General features: G+C 40.4%; 1 protein-coding gene across 8 annotated transcripts in view; it reads left to right on the forward strand.

The window, feature by feature from the left end:
• The window catches only part of SUSD4 (sushi domain containing 4), a 70,105-nt gene that overhangs the window by 25,269 nt on the left and 23,674 nt on the right, over positions 1 to 21,162 (forward strand). For all 8 annotated transcript variants that reach the window (XM_068185559.1, XM_068185558.1, XM_068185551.1 and 5 more), the window contains one exon: positions 17,039 to 17,251. In XM_068185559.1, coding sequence (XP_068041660.1) covers positions 17,039 to 17,251 — 213 coding nt within the window. The remainder of the gene's footprint in view (positions 1 to 17,038; positions 17,252 to 21,162) is intronic.

Here is a 21,162-nt window from a genome sequence, read left to right on the forward strand (position 1 = left end):
AAATACCGACATAAAAAGTCTTTATGTGGTATCTTCTAAAAAATTACATAAGCAATTCATAAGTAGTTCAGGGACTAGAACAAGTGATAAATATTTCACTAAATGTACTGTTGAAGATACTGGTTGCAAATATACTGTATCTTTTATTTATCCTTTAAGCAAAATATGCTTTAAGGCAGATTTCTTCTGAAGAGCCTTGGCAGGAATAGGATATAAATCCAAGACGCTACTCTGTAGAAGTGTACTTTTAATATTACCTGTTTTTATGACATTTTGAAGGTCAGCTGTCTAGGGAACATGATAGGGTTATGCAAAATGTTGAGTGGTCTGAGAAAGTTCTGCTGTCTTTTCTGGAGAGCTCTGGTTTCATCTCCCTTCTTGCCAAGGCAGCCGTGACATATATAAAACCTGTGTTCACACAGACTTCACACAGAGGAAAGAAGCTGCATGTTTTCTTTTGCAAAAATAGTTTGTGTCTAGATAATGAAAATTTGGTACTATTCTACTACCCTTCTGTATTTATATATTAATATCTGCTTGCAAAGGGCTGGCTCTCTTGAGTAGCCTGAATTGCTTCTGCTACTCACTGTGGCTGAAGAGTTGCTGCATTTTTAGATAAAGCAACTGTTAATCAAGGTTGTTTTCATCCCAGTCAGATTTTTGTCCTTCCTCTCAATATTTTGCATATGGAAATGAGGCAGTTATGTCATAAATTACATCTTTTCACAAAACCTTACACTGAAATAGGGTTTGGTCTTAAGGCAAATCCACTGCTTCTTGGAACTCAATTTCTCAACTATAATTATTTTCATTAATTTCTCTGTCACTGTGAATAGCTTTTTCTTCTCTACAAAGACATCAGAGGCTCCCTCTCGTGGCTGCATTAATTTCATTTGGATTTTGATTTTTTTTAACTGAAAAAAGCCTAGCATCTCCTAATATTGAAAGCCCAAACCAAAAGAAAACATAATAATAATACTAATAGCTGTTGTACAGAAGCAGCAATGTAGATTCCTAATGAAGAGAGAAAAGGGAATTTCTTGCAGGCAAAGCTGAAGCATATTTGCAGCACAATATGAGCTTTACCACATTCGTACACCATTGCTAATGAACAGGTGCTCAGATGGGAACAGGATTCATATTTCTACTGAGTGAAAATTAGAACCATTATCTCACATAGAGTGGGAAACTACTTAGATTTTTTTACTTTTTTTAATAGAATCATAATGCACAGAGGTTTTTTGAAATAATGATGGGGTCTGTTGCACTCAAAAATGCATAACTCAATTCCCATTAGTAATTAATTTTGTGTTTCTTTTTCTCCTAGGCCTTTCAAGCACACATAAAATAATTCAGCAGTTGGGTTGTGCTGTTTGTTAGGAATCCATATGGTAAACAGTGTGGCTGCAGGAAGTTGAAGCTAAAGCATTTCATCTCATGGGCAAAGAGAGTGCACCGGCTGTTGCCACAGCTCAGCTGCCACACACTACCTGTGCGAAGGGGATGGGACAGACACCAGCTCCAGTCAGCCTCTGCCAGTCCTAGAAGTGGCACTGACCCTCCCAGCTGCCAAAGCAAGGACTGGTTTAAATAGTGCCCTTCCCATTTGTACACTGAGAGTTTGTGCTGTCCAGTTCATTAATTTCCTGTAGGTCATGAGCAAGGTGTGCTCCCTCCTCGTGGCGTTCTACCTCTCCCCTTTCACTCTAAAAGCTGCCCACTGACATAGCAGCCATAATACACAGCTAAAGCCCTTTAAATGGCCCAATGGGTTATAAAACTGGCAAATTTTCCATAAAAGAATCTACAACAGAAAAACAGAACCAAAGTGCAGAGAAGCTTGTGGGTTATAACTGAATTTTTATACAGTCATGATTCCCGTGAGGATTTCACAGTTTTGCTGGAGTTTGTAACAGTAGATGAGACAGCTTAAAACACTTCAGAACCTTTCTTCCTAAAGAGAAAATGCATCACACAATGTCATTACCAAAAATAATATAACTCTTCATTGCCATTATAAATCACACAAAAGCAATTTCCTCCCTCATTTGGGTACGCTGGGTTTCAAAAGTAAGTGTAACCATGTGGGTTTTTGGCACCAGATTAAGTTTACCTGATTACTGATTAAATTAATTGTAAAAAAAAAAAAAAAAATGCTGAACTCATTCCAATTTGGAGTATCTATTCTTGTATTTTTTCCATACCATGTAGAACAGCTGATAACACTGAGAGAGCATCCCTTGCCTCCTGAGAGAAAGATGCGATGTTTCAGCCAGGATTGCATATGGAAACGTTGAGAAGTAGTAGTTTCCTCTGTTTTGTCAAGGGATACAGTTTTTTTGCCTCAGTCTTCACTCAGTTTCCAGTTAGACTTGTGTATGTGGTGTACTCTATGTAAAATTGTATCTATGACATAAGAAATATACTGAGTTTTAAAATGCACAAGGACATATATCTATACAGTTTCTCCATTAAGATAGTGGAAAATAAAAACAATACAGAGTTATCATTCCCATATCCATGCCTAGTTTCAGCAGGTTGCTGATCAGACACAAGATGCTGCATTTTATGAGAGCAGAAGGTCTAAATACTTGGAAGACAGGCGTGCTTTCTGAGTGGGAGAGAACTTTAGATGAAGCTATGTGTGGTATCTCAGTGAAGGAACTTGCAACTACCTGTGGAGGTCACTCCTGCCTGATGTGTGGTGATTGATGTCTTTGGTGGGCAGCATGTGGGCTACCCAGTGGCTTGAATCAGAAATCAGGAGCAGAGAGACCTTTTTTCATCCCAGAAGCAAGTATTTCTTAACAATAAGCCAGGTCAGATCAATGGAAGTCTCTCTGTTTATAGGTACAGCAGCATATTCACAGAAAATTATTGGCATTTGAAAAAGGTGGCTTTTTCCAGGAACAAATAGTTAAAAGAGTAACATTTTCAGTCCAAGGTTAGGGCAGACTATGTCTGAGACTACCAAGTGTGGCAAGATGCTTTCTTGTTTGTGGATTTTATTGCCAAAGCTCAAAGACCTCATGGAGAACAATCCTCAAAGGGGAAAGCAGCTTGGTCTGGCAAGAATAAATGAATTAAATGGAGTTTTGAGGTGGGATTTAAAAGACAACTGGACTTGAAAGGGGAAAAATGGGGAAATAGGAAGGTGTCATAAAAAGATAAATTCAAACTTGAGAAAAAACAAAGCAGCCAAAACAATATTCTGGGAAGAATGTGGAAGAAAATTAGGACACAAAAAAATGGAGAATAGAGACATATGTTGAGGAAGGACAGGCTGAGGGGCTTGATTTTCAGAAGGCAAAGAAAGGAAAAGAGTGAAGGGAACTGGGGCTGTGTTGTCACTGACCAGGGCCACAGCGCCTCAGCAGGGCTAGGGGCTGGTGATGGGGTCCAGGAACAACCCCAGAAGCAGCCAGGGGATGAACCCAGTCAGAGCAGCAGAATGTTGGTCCAAGGCTCACCCAGAAGATGGGACCAGAGACAGGCACAGCTGCAGCATAGCCCAGGCAAGGTCTGGGAACCCAAGGCTGAGCTACCTGGAGCTCCTGGCCATGGGCAGAGGGCGTGATTGGGGGTTCCAGGTGGACCAGTGCCCTCAGGGAGAGACATTACTGAGAATAATGGCAGAGACCTTATTGGGAATAACAGAGATGTGGGATTTAAGGCAGTTCTAGAAAGAAAGTTTTGGCACCAGACACTGGATCAATTTATGCTGGGCAACTCTCATCAATCAGAATGGGAAGGAAGAAAGGAAAATAATAGAAATATTTGGAAGGTGGCACCTAGCAGAGCCACAAAAGAAAGCTAAGTAAGGACAGAGGAGATATGGAAACAAAGGGGCATTATTGTCCTTAGGAGGACAGTAAGATGGGTAATGATGAAGAGAAAAGGGTCAACATAAGGTGGTGGTCAGGGAACTGATGCAGGGACCATATCAATGTTCTTTTTCCACCAGCATTATCAACAGCCAAATTCAGAGTTTTATTGTGAAACTGGTTTTGAGTTATTGGAGGCAAAAAATACCCATGTATTTCATATGTAGCAAAGACAAGTAGTCTTGTCTAATCCAGCAAGACCTCCAAGAATTGTGCAAGAACTGGGGGGTGAGGCACTGGCACAGGTTGTCCAGAGAAACTGTGGATGCCCCATCCCTGGAAGTGTTCAAGGCCTGGTTGGAGGGGGCTCTAAACAACCTGCTCTAGTGAAAGGGTCTCCCTGCCCATAGTACAGGGGCTGGAACTAGATTGTTTTTTAAATTCCTTCCAACCCAAAACATTTTATGATTCTATAATTTCTGACCTTCCTAAAGCAGTTATCTCTGGTTTTAAACAAGGTTCAAGATAGTGTCAGATCATGTAAAAAAATTTCTCAAGGTGGTCAGAAACTGAAAGTGGGAGTATATTTAGGCATGTTCAGCTCACTTTCAGCCATTATCTTGTATGACACACTGGACTTAGGCACTGACTGACTGGGGTTTGGCTTTCTGCCCACCACTGTCCCATTAGCCCGTGCTGCTTATGACCTCTATTTGTCTTAATGCCCCTCATAGATGCTGGTAATCTATAAATCGTTCTTCATTACAAGGTAATCTGCAGCCTGGTTATAGGAATTAAAAAATCATATGTAATCATTAGGTTAGGACTGGCATGCTGTAGTCACAACAGCTGCTGGAAGGCCATGCCTACTTAATAAACTGCTCAACTAACTCAGTTATTTGAAGTATGGTTGTAGAAAGAGGTTGTAAATGTAAAGTGTAGATATAATAATTAGGAAGAATAAGATTGTCTAAATAACTTGCAACTGCTCTTTCAAGTCAGGAAGCTTGATGTGCTGCTCCTTTAAGGGGACTAAATTCCCCAAATGCTGGAAGGCGGGCTCAGAAAGCTGTGCAAGGAAAGAAATGGCTGAGCCAATGTTTTGTAAAAACAAAGTAAGATTTGAAGAGAGAGACGCTGAATTAAATAATCAGGCAACCTATTATGTGTGTGGCTGGAGTCTGGTGTATGGAAGGAGCCAGACTCCTGCATTTATTTAAGTCTGCTTACTATATAATTCAGGGTAGTGAGGTGAACTAAGGATGAAGCATTAGCTTCAGCATAGAATTTTTATTCTGATCACTGGAGCCTAAAGTTATTAAAAGAACAAACACAATTATGATATCCTAGGGGACTGGCACACATATAAATCTGGATATGCTGCCTGTTTCTCGCAAAGCATATATACAGATCCATGTGCTGCCTGTTCTTTATTCTAGGTTTGCTGTAGCTGTTGCTCTGAAAAGAACCATCTAACACTCTGGGGAAAGAGAGTCTTGAGAAATCCTCAAATGAATATCTATTAAGAAAAATAAGTTCCAAATAATTTGCTTGTATATATGGTTAAAACTCCTGTCCCTTGAATAAGAACAAAGAGCTATCATTTTACTAGCTCTAGACTTTTCCTAGTTTACAGTTAATCAACTTACAGTACCATAACAATTTAATAACAGCTTATTCTTCTGTTTATTCAAAATTATGAGAACCTATTTTCATGAAAGGTAGGGATGTTAATGCTTTCTGAAGATCAGAAGCCCCTAAACTTTACATTTAACTAGCATATGTGATTTTCAGATTGGCTTTTATGAAAATATTTTAAGCATCAGGTAGCTCAGCAATACCTATTATCTGTGCACAAGAATACCCTAACTCTCAATCTTTCAACTGACTAATACAACAGATATGTATACATTATATAAATTGTACAAGACTTGATCTGACAGTCTCAACTTCAGTTTGTCAACGCAGAGTACATTACGGAGTCTGTAGTTTTTAGAGGTGTCATCAGGAAAAAAAAAAAAAAATCATGTTTTCTGATCCAAAAGGGTAGTCAATTAAACTTTGAGAAGGCTCTCAGTGTCTTACAGGCCTCCAAAGTTGTCCTGTGAGGCACTGCCCATCTCTGTTGCATGTGACTGAGGGTCACTTCTCTCTGTTCTCTCTTGTCCCTCTCCAGTTCCACATTTTAGCCTCCTAGGAACCCTATTGGGCTGCTTCTTGTGTTCCCATCTCCTCCTCTCTGATCTGCTATTGGTATCACAATCCGAACAGCTGTCAGTCACCTTTCAGGCTACCATGTTTTTGTATGTCTCTACATCCCAGTTCTGTACCTTTGCCAAGTCTCTCCTGCTGTTCCTGCTCCAGTTCCTTTGGTTTCTCTTCCATCCTCAACTTCCTCCTCTTCTGCCTAAATTCACTGCCACAGAACTGAAATGGAGCAACTTCCAGTATTTCCCTAGGACACTATCTGTAATATTCACAGACTAAAGGAAAAAAAAAAAAAAAAAAAAAAAAAAAAAAAAAAAAAAAGAAAGAAAGAAACCCACAGGATCTGGCAATCAGGGACTTGGTTCTCTCACTTCAAAAATTTGAGATTTTAGAGTTGTTTTAAGGTAGAGAGATTAAAAATATTGGAGGTATGATATAAAATAAAGCATGGCTTTAGTAAAAGAAAGGTTGTGTCAGAATAATCTGTTAATCTCCTGAGAAAATAGCTTGTTTCCCAGGGAGGAAAATATAGCAGATATTGTCCACCTTGACTTTTGTAAACTGCCATTAGGGAAAGTATTTGTGAAGATTTGGGTTCATGGAAGAATTGGAGAATTGATAGAAAACTGACTAGAGGGTAAAGAGATTGCATTGAAAGGAGAAATACTGGACCAGAGGGGACTTTGTACACCAGTGATTTTTTGGTGATGCCACAAAAATTGAGTGTGCCAGTGGAATTTGTCATTGACATTTTCTGGAATTTTTTTTAGGGGGTTAAACATGGTGACTGTGGAGTTGCACAGCATTTTAATTTTAAATGTTTCCATCTTGTTCACTGGCTCTTCTGTGACTTTGCTCTGAGTTGCTTGTTCTGATGCTGTGAGCAGCCTCCTATCACCTTCTATCAGCTGGGAATTTCTTGGAAGGACTTTATGAGGAAAGTGGGCACACCAGGATTAAGTGTAACACAATTATGAATCAAAAAGAAAGGGAAGAAAAATGTGTCTGCATTGTCTTAACCTCACACTGATTTTTCCAGTCTTCTCAGTATGGACAGAATAACTCACAGGACAGAGCACTTCAAAAGAGTAATTTAAGTTAAAAGTGTTTGGATATAATGACAATACTTCATTATTAGTGCCCAGCCAGACTCCTGCTGCCTTTCTATACAATTTTGGGGTTTATCACATACTCGGAAAAAAGCATGATTATGTTCCATTTTTCTTCAGAAAATGTATTCTCAGGAAGAGAAACAGAGTAAAAGCTGTGTTTTATGCTAACAGTACTAGTAGAACACAGAAAGTATACAGGAACTTTTTAATATAGAAGAAAATCAGTTCTCCTTGGGTCCAGATTAGGACCAAAATCAATAAGGGTGTTATTTTTTCCCCAGTGGATATTATCTGCTTGCTTTCTAAAAGCTTTACTTAGAATAAAATAGAAATGCTTTGCAGGGTGATCTGAAGCAAATGTTGGAGGTGCAGTGCCAGTTCTTGTGTGGGAAATACCTGGTGAACCCACAAAGCCACTTTGTGTTCCTTTACATCTCCTAGATCTGTAGGTAAATAATACCCCAACTGTGCAAGGCTAAGCAAATAAGTGTCAGCAAGGAAAACATACAGAGGAAAAGATGAATAAAAATGGATGGCTGTGATGAGGTCCCCATTTAAGAGCAAAGGCCATGGTTTCATGGGTAGGTGCATATAGGGAAAAATCACTGTAGGGCATAAGAGCTGTCAGAGTGCTCAGAAGCATCAGAGGACTGTGATAAGGAATCAGTGCAAAAGCTGGGGACAGTGTGTGTCAGCTCTCCTGTTTTAGTATGTACCAGCTTTTTAAATCCCCTGCCTCTCAGTCTTCTCTAGTGTGCACTTTATTTAAAAGTTTAATATTAAAATATTCACACATAAATCGTGATTGTCCCCATATCCAGTTCTGCCTGGCCTTGGGAAAGTATAAAATCAATTTATACAGCACAGCTGAAAAGGAAAAAATGGTTGGATTACCATAGCGTGGTGTACAATAAAAATATAGTGTTATCTAGGGAAGCCTGTAGCCAATAAGAGCATAAATATCAACCCCCCCAACTCATACCCCTGACTGTTTGATTCCTGCATCTTACAGAAACAAGGATCTCTGCTTAACAGTGTGACATTTCATCACTTTGGATTTGCTGTGATGAATAATATTATATGCTATTGGTCTAGAAGAAGTATTACTATAGTAACTAGCTCATGATTAATTTTTTATGAGGTTTTTTTGCTATATTTCCTCAGGGTTGCCTGTCTAGACTAAGATTGTTTAAACTAACTTATGGTAATTAATTTTTTCCAGAGTGCTAAGAATATGGGACAGATAAACAGCAATACTTAGATACTGCTTTTTGAAAAACACAGCAAGCCCATAACATACTTGAAATTATGGAAATATTGTTTTATTTGTCACATTTTTATTAGTAGTTTTCTATGTTGTTATTAATCCAGTTTAGTGACCTAAGGCTGGATTCCCACATTGACAGTATTGCAACTCTAATAGACACCTAATATATAAAATGTTACATCTGAGGATGAAAGCAGAAATGGGGTTGGTTGGTTTAAATCCAAGTAATGAGCTCACTTATTCATTTAAATCAGTAAAAATAATATATTGGCATAAGTGATGTATTAATATTTTATAGTCTGGATTTGTACATGTTTAATTCCTTATGATGATGCTTATGGGTCACCAGTTCACAAGCACACATTGGCAAATATCATCTTTATTACAGTGCCTTATCAGCAAAATGAATAGGAGGATGTGTTACATATTTGCCCATTTGCTAAAGCGTATAGAGATCTTTTACTGCATTTTTGTTTTTACTATGGTAAAAGGTGAGGTTTGATTATTTTTTAAAACTGGATTGTTTCAAAATTAATCATCCTTGTCAAACCATGTTTAGAATTTTTTTAGATAGAAATTAGAATAAGTAAATGAAATAAAAACTAGAATAAATAAAATAGATCAATATTCATGGATGTTGAAGGTTCTAATAAGAAACGTGGAATTACCATTTCCAAGGACCACCATTTTAAAGTAGTTTAAATTACCTTTTTGATAATAAATATGCACACAGATAAGCTTATTTAAGCACATTTTGTATTTTAAATTAACTTAGAAACAGGAAATCTTATTGGAAATTGAAGAAGTCATTTATTCTGACATGCTGCTTTTTCACAGAATAGGAAAAAACCTCTCTGGTTTTACACTTTTTTTAATTTCTGATGGAGTCTGCAGTTTGAATAGAACTAATCATTAAACTGAACTAACTGAATAAATGGAGATTCAGAAAATATTCACCCTATATTTGCAGAAAGCTGACCAAACTTTGTCTTCAGATTTTTAATTATTTCTGCCTAATACTTGATTTGAGCTCACCCCAGTCTAGGCCTCAGAGTACCAGTTTAATAATTTTCAAGGGCTTTGTTGGAAAAATAAATAGCCAGTTTAAAAGTTTAGGAGCTGGGATGAGGTTGTGGGATTTATTGTGTGGTAAATTGGCTTTTATTCACCCTGAATCATATCCTAGGATAGCCATGGTAACTTTCTGTAACAAAAACACAGAAGACGTGAGCTCTGTCAGCAGAAGCAGCAGCAAATTTGCTTTCTGCCTTTTGCTTTTCATTTAAGTGATGGCAAGTTCAGAGGATCACAGAGCAGCATATGACATTTCATAAAAGTTCATAAATTATGCAGTCAGACTTGTTGGATTACAAAAGCCTGGGAGTAACAAGTGCTTCTTGCATTATAAAAGAAATGGCTTATTTACAAAGATGACATAGATATATTAATTGTGAGAAGTTGCGATTAAAGGGATAAGTCTGTGCTGTTTAAGATGTTAATTAGAAGAAACTCTTTCCAGAAGAAACAAATGCATCTTTTTAGTTTTCTGTGGGTTTACTGAAGTGCTTTGCTGATTGCATTCTGAACTACCTTCCTTTTCCTGCAGTTTTAAATGGTTTTTCCTCGTGTATTAGCCTAATGTCAAGGCAATAAAAGAATCCTGCATCAAGGTTCACATTCAAAATTCAAACTGGTGATGGTTTCCATGGGCAGGAAATTCAGCTTGTTCCCTGCTGTATGACACTGGTCAGGCACCAGCTGGGGTGTGCTGTCAGCTGTGAGTGTGGAATGGTAATTGGAGTAACTAATTGGAGGTGTGACCCCTGAAATAAAGATGCTGTTATTACATCTGCAGTCATCTATGCAGGGCCTAGGAACCTGCCCTGCTGACACTGCAGCTTGCGCTCCTTTCTCCCTGGTGGTGTTCCCAGGCAGAAGCAGTTCCTGGGTGGTTCCTAGGAGACCGTTTTTGTCCTCTGAGGACACTTTATCCTGCTTACAGCTCCTCACATTCCATCCCCTGTCCCCACTCTGGAGGGAGCAGCAATTCTTGGGCTTTCTAGGGAGATGTCAGTTTGTTGTAGCACAAAAATGCCCAGGGACTTGTCATACCTGAGTAGGGATTTTAAGGTTGAGCTGATGAGCCTTAGGAGCATCTCTGAGTGACTGCCCCTTTCCAAGAGCCCATTGAGAAGAGGAGAAAGGGAGGTGGTGAGCAAGATTTGGGATCACGGTGATCTTCAAGGAGAGTGCAAGGGCAGGTGAGGGGTTGGCTGACAGTGGGTTGTGGTGAAGGAGGATGGAGAACACAGGTGGGAGGCTGGGGTTGTGGGAGAAGATGAAAGATCAGAAAAATGAGGAATTGCAAATGAGTCAACCTTTCAGCCATATGAATGACCAATTGCCTCTCTTGGAGTCTGCTGCCCTTCATGCAGGGCTTGCATATTCATTTTTTACTGCAGATGGGTCAGTTTGGTGCTCACGAGCTGCATTATACACTGATTTTCTTTTTTCTGCTATGATGCTCTTGTGTTATAAGAAGGATAAAGTAGCTTAATGATGTTCTTGATTTGATAGATCAGCTTGTGACTTAAGCAAAATACCTGCCCTTGGAGGTCTTTTTTGCTGTTCTGTTTCTCCTACAAAGTAATTTGAGCTTCTCTGTTTCTTCCAGTGTCTTGTTAGGCTGCCCTGGGTAAGGCTTAGCCAAGTGAGGAGGGATATGCAGCCGTGCTGGGAGCGTGTTCTGCAAGGATAGCAGGGAAGGCTGTGATTCACATCCTAAACAGGGCAGGGCTTTACAAAGCTGCTGAAGTCTCAGGAAAGCTTAAGCATTACTGGCCCATCAGGTATTAAGGAGAGTTTAGATTTTAGCAGGCATTTCACTAATGAAATCATAGCTTTATAATTAAATTTCATCCAAGTCTAGATGCTAATCGAAGCACATCCTTCCTTTTCTTCTTCCTGGGGTACATGGATAGTTCAATTAACATCAGTAACAGCAAGGAAGCATAAACAGCCAGAGGCACACAATGCTGTGCCTGCATGGCTTTCACAGAAGTGGGGCAGAAACTCCTGAAGGTATGAAAAAGACTTTTCCTTTGTACAAGACAAGCAAGCCCTTGGCATTTTTGCACTTGTGGCCCTTCTGTTTTAGTCCCAGAATGGCTTTTTACTGAGAGCTGGCCTAATATAACCTGCTACTGCAGTGTTTACAGACTCCTTCTAAAATGTGCATGCAGGCAGTCTGGTCCTGCCACATGTGTGAAGCCTCTGCCTCTCCCTGCTTCTGGCTGAGACAGATTTAGTGAACCCAAATGCAGGTGTTAATGTACAAGAAGCTCATTCTCCATCCTACTGAAGATAAACACTGAAAATACCCTCTATCTTGAATATTATTGCACATTATATGCCACTTTTCATTCACTGGGTGTATGTAACAAAATGAAATGAGAGTGATGCCTCTGTTTAAGAATGAGTGCAGCCAGTTCTGAGCTCACTTGCATCATCAGCGTGTCAGTGAAATGTTTTATAGCAGCTTTAGAATCAAAGAAGTCCCTCAAATCTAGATTAGAAATCACCTTGCCAGCACCATGAATTTACAAGGAGCTGTAAGATACAGGGGTGAGAGAAGAGGGAAACAAGGAAAAGAAAACATGAAACTGAGAAAAAGAAACAGAGAAAAGTAGATTTACAGGATGAACTGAGGGATTCTTCCTCCTGCCCTTTGTTAAGCATGTCTGAAGATCAGTTGTGGCTGTTATGATTTCTTGTCATCACACATATGTAATGTTCCCCTGGATTCCAACTTTTCAGGCTTTTCATTGGGGATGAGATGAATCATTTTATGTTGGAGAATGCACGATACAGAATTCTAGGAGCAATCTAATCAAGTTATTTACAATGATTCATTTTATACCCCAAGGAGGGCATTGCTAGCTTTTCAGTCTTTTCATTAATTTTACATTATTTTACCTGACTGACAATACCAAGAAATTTAAGTAAAGTAAACACCCATATAATCTGCTTGAGGGTTATCCAGATCAAGAACATTGCTATTTTCTGATTGGTCCAACAGTAGAAATGTGGTAAATTGGTAAATACCAAACCCAAAATATATTCTATATCAACTGCATGCTTTGCTGGTGATGATGACCTTATGTGCTCATTAACCTTGCCAAGAAGATATTATTGTCCATGATATTTTACACAATATCCCTTAAAGGTGCTGTGATACAGAAAGTCTGCAACTTGGACCAAATATTAACCTATTTTGATTACTGAAATAATCACTTCCAGCAGCAATTGTGTAGTCTTTACTTTAGGGATTTAAAGCCATACAATAGCCTCCCATAAAGTTGCTGCCAATGATGTAGTATTGATTATGATGGCTGCTGGCTTTATTAAATTTTTACTATATAGGCAACATGAAAGCTTACTACTCTATTTAACAAGTGTGTTGTATAATGCTTACTAGTAGGTAGTGATGATGATTTCCCCTTCCCTCCTTTTAACCATGAGTAAAAGTCCAGTAAGCTTCTTTTTCCCAAAGACTCATTGAAGGGTTTGTCAAGAAACAGAATCCATTGTAGTTCTAAGTTACTTTCTATCTTATATACCTTTTTCCTGAAGGATAGAAGCTTTTTATTATAGCCAAAAGATTGACTTTCTCTTCCAAAGACTTATATGGTAGCTCTGGCTGAGAAGATTTTTGGCTTTTTTCATCAGGTTCTAAAGAGATTGGAGCATAAGATGTCTATAGCACCTTATCTATGATGTAGGATTACTTCTACCATTAGAAAGTTACTGTGTCACAACTTGGAGTAGCTGCTCTTAAATGCATAGTTTTGAAAAAGAAAAGAAAACAAAGATTGTGAGAAAAAAAAATTACCAAGCTGTATCTCATTGAAGACATATATTCAAAAAATTTTGATAGGCTTAACTAGATGAGATTATATGGAAAGGATTATTCTGTAAAGGGTCTAATTCTGCTGTTATTAAGAAGAACTGGAAGATGGCAATTCTCAGGGATGTTTGAGCATTATTGTAGTTGAATATTGCACCAGAAAGTTCAAACTTAAATTGGAAAAGACTGATGGACTTAGCTGTCAGCTAAATAAGCTGTTGAAACTTAACTACAGCTCTTGTGCAAGAGAGGAACAGCCCTGGTGAAAATCAGAGCAGTTCCTGGCTTCTCTGGATGGTGGAAATTGCCCCTTTGGAACACCTGCAGTGCCTATTGTGCATTGGAGATCCTCAGCACAGGGGCAGCCTCCCCACACCTTCCTCATATGTGTCCTTCCTCCTTCCCAGCCCCAGCACAGCCCTGGCTTCTCTGCTTTGTGCCTGGATCATCTACACTTTCATAAAGAAATTTGATATACAGGTGCCTTCCACTGTTTTCAGCAGGACTTCGATTTGGGCTGAGTCTACTGTTGCTGTCTATGGAGCTAAGATGGGGTTAGGGATTTGTTTGCTTTGCCTTCATGGCTTTACCATGAGGTGTTACTGTACTGTGTGTGCCAACTGCCTAACTGGCTTTTCCCTGAGGCTTTTTCCTTCTTCCTTGCTTCAGGAACAGGCCAGGAAGTGGTACTATGCTGAGTCCATGTGTCATCTCTTATGCAGTAACTGAGTAACAGCTGGCTACTGGCTCTGTAGAAACCAGAGGGTGCCTAAATCAGTTTTCCCATTTGTGTTCCAGTTTCCACTTGGGAATTCCCCTTGGGGATAGATTTGTCTGCTCACTAACAGCACTCGAGAAAAAGAACCTGAGAGATCAACACACTGCAAAAGGATCCCTAGGAGAATGGAAATCATTGCTTGTGAAGGGTCGCCAGAAAAGTGGCAGTAGAGTGACAGAATTAGCCTGCACCAGGGAAAGAAACATTCTTGTCTTCCATGTCTGGTTTTGTGCTGACAAACACAAAATCTCTAACTTTGCATATCTGACATAATGAAAACTGAGAGATGAGCTTGGCTCATTTTTTTTACCAAGCAAATTATGTGTGACCTCAGCACCTTTCCTTTTTCTATGTTGTTGCAGAGGCAAAGTAGTAGGCAGCAGTGTACTCTTCCCTGATGCAGCTAGTGAGAAAGGACACATATCTCAAGGTGGGTGTAGGCCACCCTGGACCTTGGTCCTGCAGGGAAGCCCACTGCTGGCCGGTCAACAGGAGCCCAGATAGCGTAGAAATCCAATCCACCAAATGACGGGAGGACACTCAGAGCGCTGTTGTTCTCGTGGGTTTATTGAAGGTGCGGCAAGGGAAGGAGGCAGCAGGAGGAAGTAGGAAGAGAGCAGGGAGGCAGCCTCACGAGAGGGGAGCTGACTCTGAGAGCCCCTTCCAGAGGAGGGGTCAGAGTTTATAACAGAGGGAGGAAAGGCGGGGTCAGGCTACAGAAGGACCAGTGGGATAAGATGGGGTGATCTGGGGAAAACCAATGGGAGAGAGGGGAAGGAGTGGTTTCAGTGAGAGAACCAATAACAGTACATAGAACAACAAACTTTCCAGAACTGGGGATAGCACAACTGGTTGATGGCTATTAACAGGGGAGGGTGCAACTAATGATAGACATGGGGGAAGGCGGGAACCCTAGGGCAATGCTTTTCCTTACACCACTGTAGTTTCCCAGGGCATCCCTAGCTGATCTTCCCCAGGACCGCCCCCCACAGGTGGGTTACAGTATTCCTCGCCTGACTGCAAATTCCAAGATTACTGAAGTTACAAAATTCATCTAAATGTCATGTTATCCCTTGGCTTAATGAGAAATAATTAAGATCTTCGCTGACATTATTAAAGGACGTGGGCTTGCTGTCTGAAGCATAAGAAGCTTCTTTTTAATCTCCAGTAAAAATGGACAGCCTTTCTCTGCTAGTAAGTATTGCCTACAGCATGTAATCCCATGATCATAATGACTGTGCTTCTCCTTGTTCATCCCATTGGCAAACACCAGAGATTCTGGCGCGATTTGCACTGGAGGACTTGAGCTGTGGCAGATGAGCAGGTGTGGGTGGAATTCAGGAATGTGTTTGACTTGGTCACTGCACTGATCCTTCAGTTCCCAGGATGAACTGCACTGGATGGAGGAGTGAAGCTGCACAGGAGCAGCTGCTCTGCTGCTCTTGTGCTGTTTCAGCCAGGAGAGGGGATGCTGGGAAAGTGGAGAGGGAGGTCCATTGTTGCCCTGATGACAGTCCATGGGTGTTGGAGCACTGCAGAGAGGCACAGCCTCGCTGTTGGTCATGGAATTCAGGCTGGGCTCTGTCCATCACATCACCTCCTGGGAATTGTAGCCTGGTTGGGGAGTTCAGCACAGGACCTGGAAATCAGGAATGTGCAATCCACCCTGGTGACCCCACAGTGTGTCCTGCCTCTGCTAACAGGAGCAGGTAATGGGACATGGGACACAAGTGGCTTGGTGTGGACCTCCTGCTTCTCCATTAGCAGCTGTCAGCCAGGGGACTGAGCAGAGACATTCAGTGCTCAAATGCAAGAGCCTTTCATCACCTTCAGTGCTCTCCATTTGGCTGCCACAGCACCACAATGAGCCCTTGGCAGAGGTAATGATTTAGCCTCAGGAAATGGAGATTTATTTCAAAAAGTCCTTTACTGTAATATCTTCCTTCCCTCTGACTGCACCATGGAGGCATCTCATTCTTATCACGCAGGAAGTAGCTGAGGTTCTCTGATACTATTATTTTAAAATCAAAACATTAAAACTATCATGCAATGATTTTCACATTTTCCAGGCATCCCTCCTGCTGGCATTAATTACCCCCCCCCCACCCTGCTGTTCCTGTTCCAAAGCTATTTGCTTTTTCTGTATGCAGCCCTTGTTCACTGCTGCACTAAACCTTTGGTGCTTTGCAGTTAAAAAAGCTTCCACTTATGCAAATGGCATTGAAATGAGTTTGATAAAGTGATAAACAGTCACACTTATTGATTGCAACTGTTGGGGTTTGGTTTGTCATTTTACAGTTAATTTTGTAAAGGTAAAGGACTTCACAAATTCCCTTCTTGTGTCAATGAAGTAATACAGCACTCCCACAACAGTGTTTGGAAAGCGTGGTAGGGCCACCACGCCAAAGTGATAAGGGGGTCACATTCATCCAACATCACAGTGTCCCTTTCCCCTGTGGCAGATCTCCCTCCCATCTTGGAATCTCCCTGTATTTAGCAGTTCTCCTATTTCAATTACTGTGTCTTTGGATGGCAGTTACGTTTTATGCCCCTTTATTTCCTCCTCCTCTCTGCTTCTGACACATTATTATTCTTACCAGTGACTGCACGAAACCTCCAAAACCCCATAGTCCCCAGAAGTAATTACAGACACATTACTGAGCAATTCCCACTGGTAGGCTGTGTCAAGTGCTTTATTTTTATCTAGGGCAGCTACTGAGGAGTGTGCTTGACTTTTGCTTCCCCAGTAGCTGCATGAAAAGACAGGGGTACTTCTGTCACCTGAGCATTTCAGCTGGGGGTGGGTCCTCTCCTGGAGTACCTGCACCCAAGCAGGGCTGCTAGCAGTCAATATAGAAGCTACAAGGTCCTTGTGAAGATAATGGATAAAGACAGAAAAAGGAGTAAATGAGCACAGTTGGATTGTACCTTTGTCTGACACAGGGTTTGATGACCTGCAAGCGTGTGCTGACCCTGGAGCTCCTGAACATGGCTACAAGACACCCAGCACAGGTGTTTTCTTCGAAAGCATGGTGGTCCGGTTCCATTGCCAAGAAGGATACAGGCTCAATGGTACTTCCAAAAAACTTTGTGTGCGACACTTTAATGGCTCCCTGAGCTGGAAACCCGGTGATAAACCAGTGTGCCTACAAGAAGGTAAGTCAATTTTCTTCAAGTTGTTCAACACGTCAGTTCTTCTCACTTGTCCATGTTCCACGTCTATGTGTCTCTCGACAAAACACAACAGGCTGGAGTCCGTTTCACTTTGTCTTATTGGATACATACTTTAATTTTCCATCCATAATCCTCCTTTGTCAGATAAATTTGTACCGTGAGAGGCTGTGTGTGTTGAAAGGGACATAACAAATTGTGAAAACAGAATTTAACCTCCTCTTTTAACTAGCTACAAATTGATGCAGAGAGGAAAAACAACCTCCATTGTAAGTTAACTGTAACTATTTATTAAAACTGCCCATTTAATATTCCTTTCTGCAATATTTTACTAGGAAAATACAATCAATTTCCAATGCTACTGCTCCTGCTAATCAGGAATTTTAAACAATAGTATTTGGTGATGTATGCATGAGTCAAGTAGCAAAATCAAATACACAGAGCCTGCAAAAGTTTAAAGCCAGGGTAGAAGTTTACTCTGAGATAATTCAGACTATTATGGCATAAACCAATTTATTTTTATTGTATATTTGAAATTGTATTTGGTTTAAATACTTAGGATGTTACATTGCTTTCTTCTTCTAGGTCTTAGAGGCAGGATTAATTTGAATGTCATAACTGTAAATTTTGGCCAAAGTACACCCAAACAGCACAAATTATTTATTTCACCAAGTATATTAAAGATATAACCTGTCCTTGTTGTTGATTTATTTTCGGTCAACAGAGCTATTAAAGTCAACCAACATGAAAAGTGTTGGTTAAATAAAGTGTTTACATTTTAGTGTTGTGACTTCTCCACTGAAGACATTAGCCATTGCCTCATTGTCTTCATGGTGGAGCAAGATAAATTCTACTTCAGGTTACCTTTCCCCATTTAAATAAATACATGGACATTTAAATAAATACATGGACTTTATTCAGAGGTAGTTAAAGACTTATGTGGCTCACAAACACAATTACTGCATAGGATCATGCATCACTTTTCCTTTATAAAAACTGCAGGTGCTTGTTTGTGATCCGGGGGGGGGTGGGTGTGCACACTGGGAGCAGAATATTGAGAGAGGGCCATGGTAGGGAGGTGGACAGTGTAGGAACGTGGCACATCTGGAGATGAATTAAGAGAGAATTACAACAGGGTTTGTGATTCTCAGCTGTCTAATGACACACATAAAAGTCTTCATTGCAGAAATTCTGTAATGATATATAGAAAGAAATTTGAAATTTCTAGCAACTGCTGGAGAAGAGAGAAGTTAATGTTTTCCCATTCATCATTACATATCACAAGGTGAAATAAACTTTATGCTGCATTTACCATTTACGGCAGGGGCTGGCTGCTTCATGGGCTATGGTATGCTCTACACGCCTTTCATCTCAGCATATTTAAATGTCAGGCAGTGCCAACAGAGCTTGAACAGTAAAAACACTCTGTACTTTGGAGTTCATTTATTCTCAGGAGTTTGGATTTGGAGAAGGATAATTTTATGTCTATATGTTATGTACATTTAATTGTCATTATGTGTTTGCTAGCACAATCTCTTAATCACAAATGGATGCTATTTACCAAAGGAAGCAAAGCAACCTGTTTCAGAATGCAATTGATTTTAGATCTAATATGTTTGCCTGGAACTCTTCACCCAATCTATTTGATTTTATAGGTCTGTCATTTCTCGTTAAGAGGCAGGAGATTTTATGTGTCAGGATGAGAATGAAGTTGCGTGACTTGGTGCCCAATAAATGCCCTGTCAAAAATCTGTATGCTTAGAGTTATGTTCTTATGTTGATCTACAGCATATTGTGACTGTTCCTATCATCAGCTCTAATATGGTTATGCACATAAATGCCAAACCTCTGAGGCAGGAATTTTGTATTTACTGTTTAAGAGCAGTATGTCATGTTGTTCACACTTTAATCTAATCTTCTCCCACTGTGATAATGTGGCTGCTGAGGCTGTTGCCCTACTTGGAACAAATGCTAGCTCTTTCCTATGAGATTGAATCTAAATTTGCAGTCTGCATGGAGATGGCAATGAAGCGAAGAGCTGTGCCCTCCTCTCCCTGTGCTTCTGCAGGCAGACACCTTGGACATGTTCTCAGTGCCTCATTCTCCCAGGCATGATAAACCTGCAGTGAAAGTATTGGACTAGTACTTGATTTGGCTACAGCTGTCCTGCAGGACATTTATCCCTCCATTTGCTTTGCCTTTGTCCCTGAATCTGTAAGATGACTGAAGTATTTTTATTTTTCCATCTCTTATTTGTCTTGCCCAGTGTTTGCTGTTTCTTAAGACTGGTTACAAGCACTCTGTGATATTTGTAACCAGGCCACAGCTCAATAGCCACAGATCTTAGGCAAAATCTCTCTGCACTGTTGCAATACCAACAAAGACAATAAAAAGAAATGATTATTTAATATGCACTAAAATACTGTGTTTGCCATCCACAGAACAATCCTAATAATATAGTACTGCAGATTAAACACTAGTAAAAAAAAAGGGGACAATATTATTCTTTAATGCTTACTTTTAAGAGAACAGAGTGTAGATGAGCTGTCCTTGCATCAAACCAATTCTTCATTATATTCCTTTCATCCTTCCTCCCTGTTTCTCTCTGTTCCAGCTTGCCAGTGGTGTGACTCAATGTAGTCAAGGCTAATTCAGAGACTTGTCCACAGTGAGATACACAGGAGCACCAGACCTCTGCATTTGAATTTACATACAGATAACAAACAAAACAGTGCCAGAGCAGGGACTGGGACACAGTTCTTTGATTGTACACACTCTTACAGTGTTGGAAGGGACCTTGACATGGTTTTGGCCAATACCCAGCAGTACTCCCAATTAAATCCTACAAGCACCTCCTTGGATTAGCATGGACCAAGGATAATTTTTGGATGGTAAGGGCTCACCTGCAATAGATACAAGCCATCCCAGGCCAGCTGGTACCCATGGATGGTGTGGCTATCTCCATGGTGTCTACATCATGCCTTCCTTCTGAGTTGCTGTTGTGGTCCAAGTGCTCTTGGGAGGAGGTAGGGTGATCTTTCTTCCCCATGGGGTAGAAGGAACAGTTCTGAGAGATTCTGCATTGTTTGCACCTGAGCAAAACACTCTAATGTTTAACAAATTTTATTCTTCAGACCAATCTTCTGTGATGAGGAACGCACTTGGTTTGCTAAAGCCAAGAGTTCCGAATGTACAAATCTTCATGAAAGTTAGGGCAAGGTGAGCCCTTGTGCCTGTCAGGCTGTTGAGCCTGCTGGCTCTGCCCCACCTCTTTCTGCCCCTGCAAGATAAGAAATGTGTCCTTCTGGCTGGCCCATTTTAATACTCAGTCAGTAGATATAAGCAGATCATGTAAAACTGCCAGAAAGGAGTATAAGTCAGCCTTTGCTGTTTGATGCTGGTTAAAGACCGTATATTCCCTTAAGTGGTTTAGCAGCTTCCACGGATTTGCTGAGAAGGACTTAGAATAAAGTAGTTTATATTCTGGGACAGGACATTTTAAAATTCAGTCACTTCCTTCTAGCTCTTCCAAGCAGAATTGGTGCCAGCTAATCCAGTTGTTTGTGGAGAGGTGGCTACTGCAGTTTATGCCTAAATGCTAAACAATATGAATTCAGCCAGTGGGAAAGCATTTGCTTGCGAGGCATCAGGATAAAGAGCTGTAATATTGTGGTCCATTGGTCTGGTGTTTAGCTGGGGCTTGTAATAAGCCTGTTATCAAAGTCAGCCAGGATGTGGCAGGCGGAGGACGGTGCAGCAAGCAACTTATCGCTGTTCTCTGCCAACATCTACCTGATTAAAATGATCCCATCTACAGCTGTTCCTTGGAATAATAGGGATGGAATCTCTGTGATAGATCGTTGTTACAGAATCAATTTCCTCCACTTTGAAAGGGA

This window comes from Anomalospiza imberbis, chromosome 3 (genome assembly GCF_031753505.1).
Source record: "Anomalospiza imberbis isolate Cuckoo-Finch-1a 21T00152 chromosome 3, ASM3175350v1, whole genome shotgun sequence".
NCBI lineage: Eukaryota > Metazoa > Chordata > Aves > Passeriformes > Viduidae > Anomalospiza > Anomalospiza imberbis.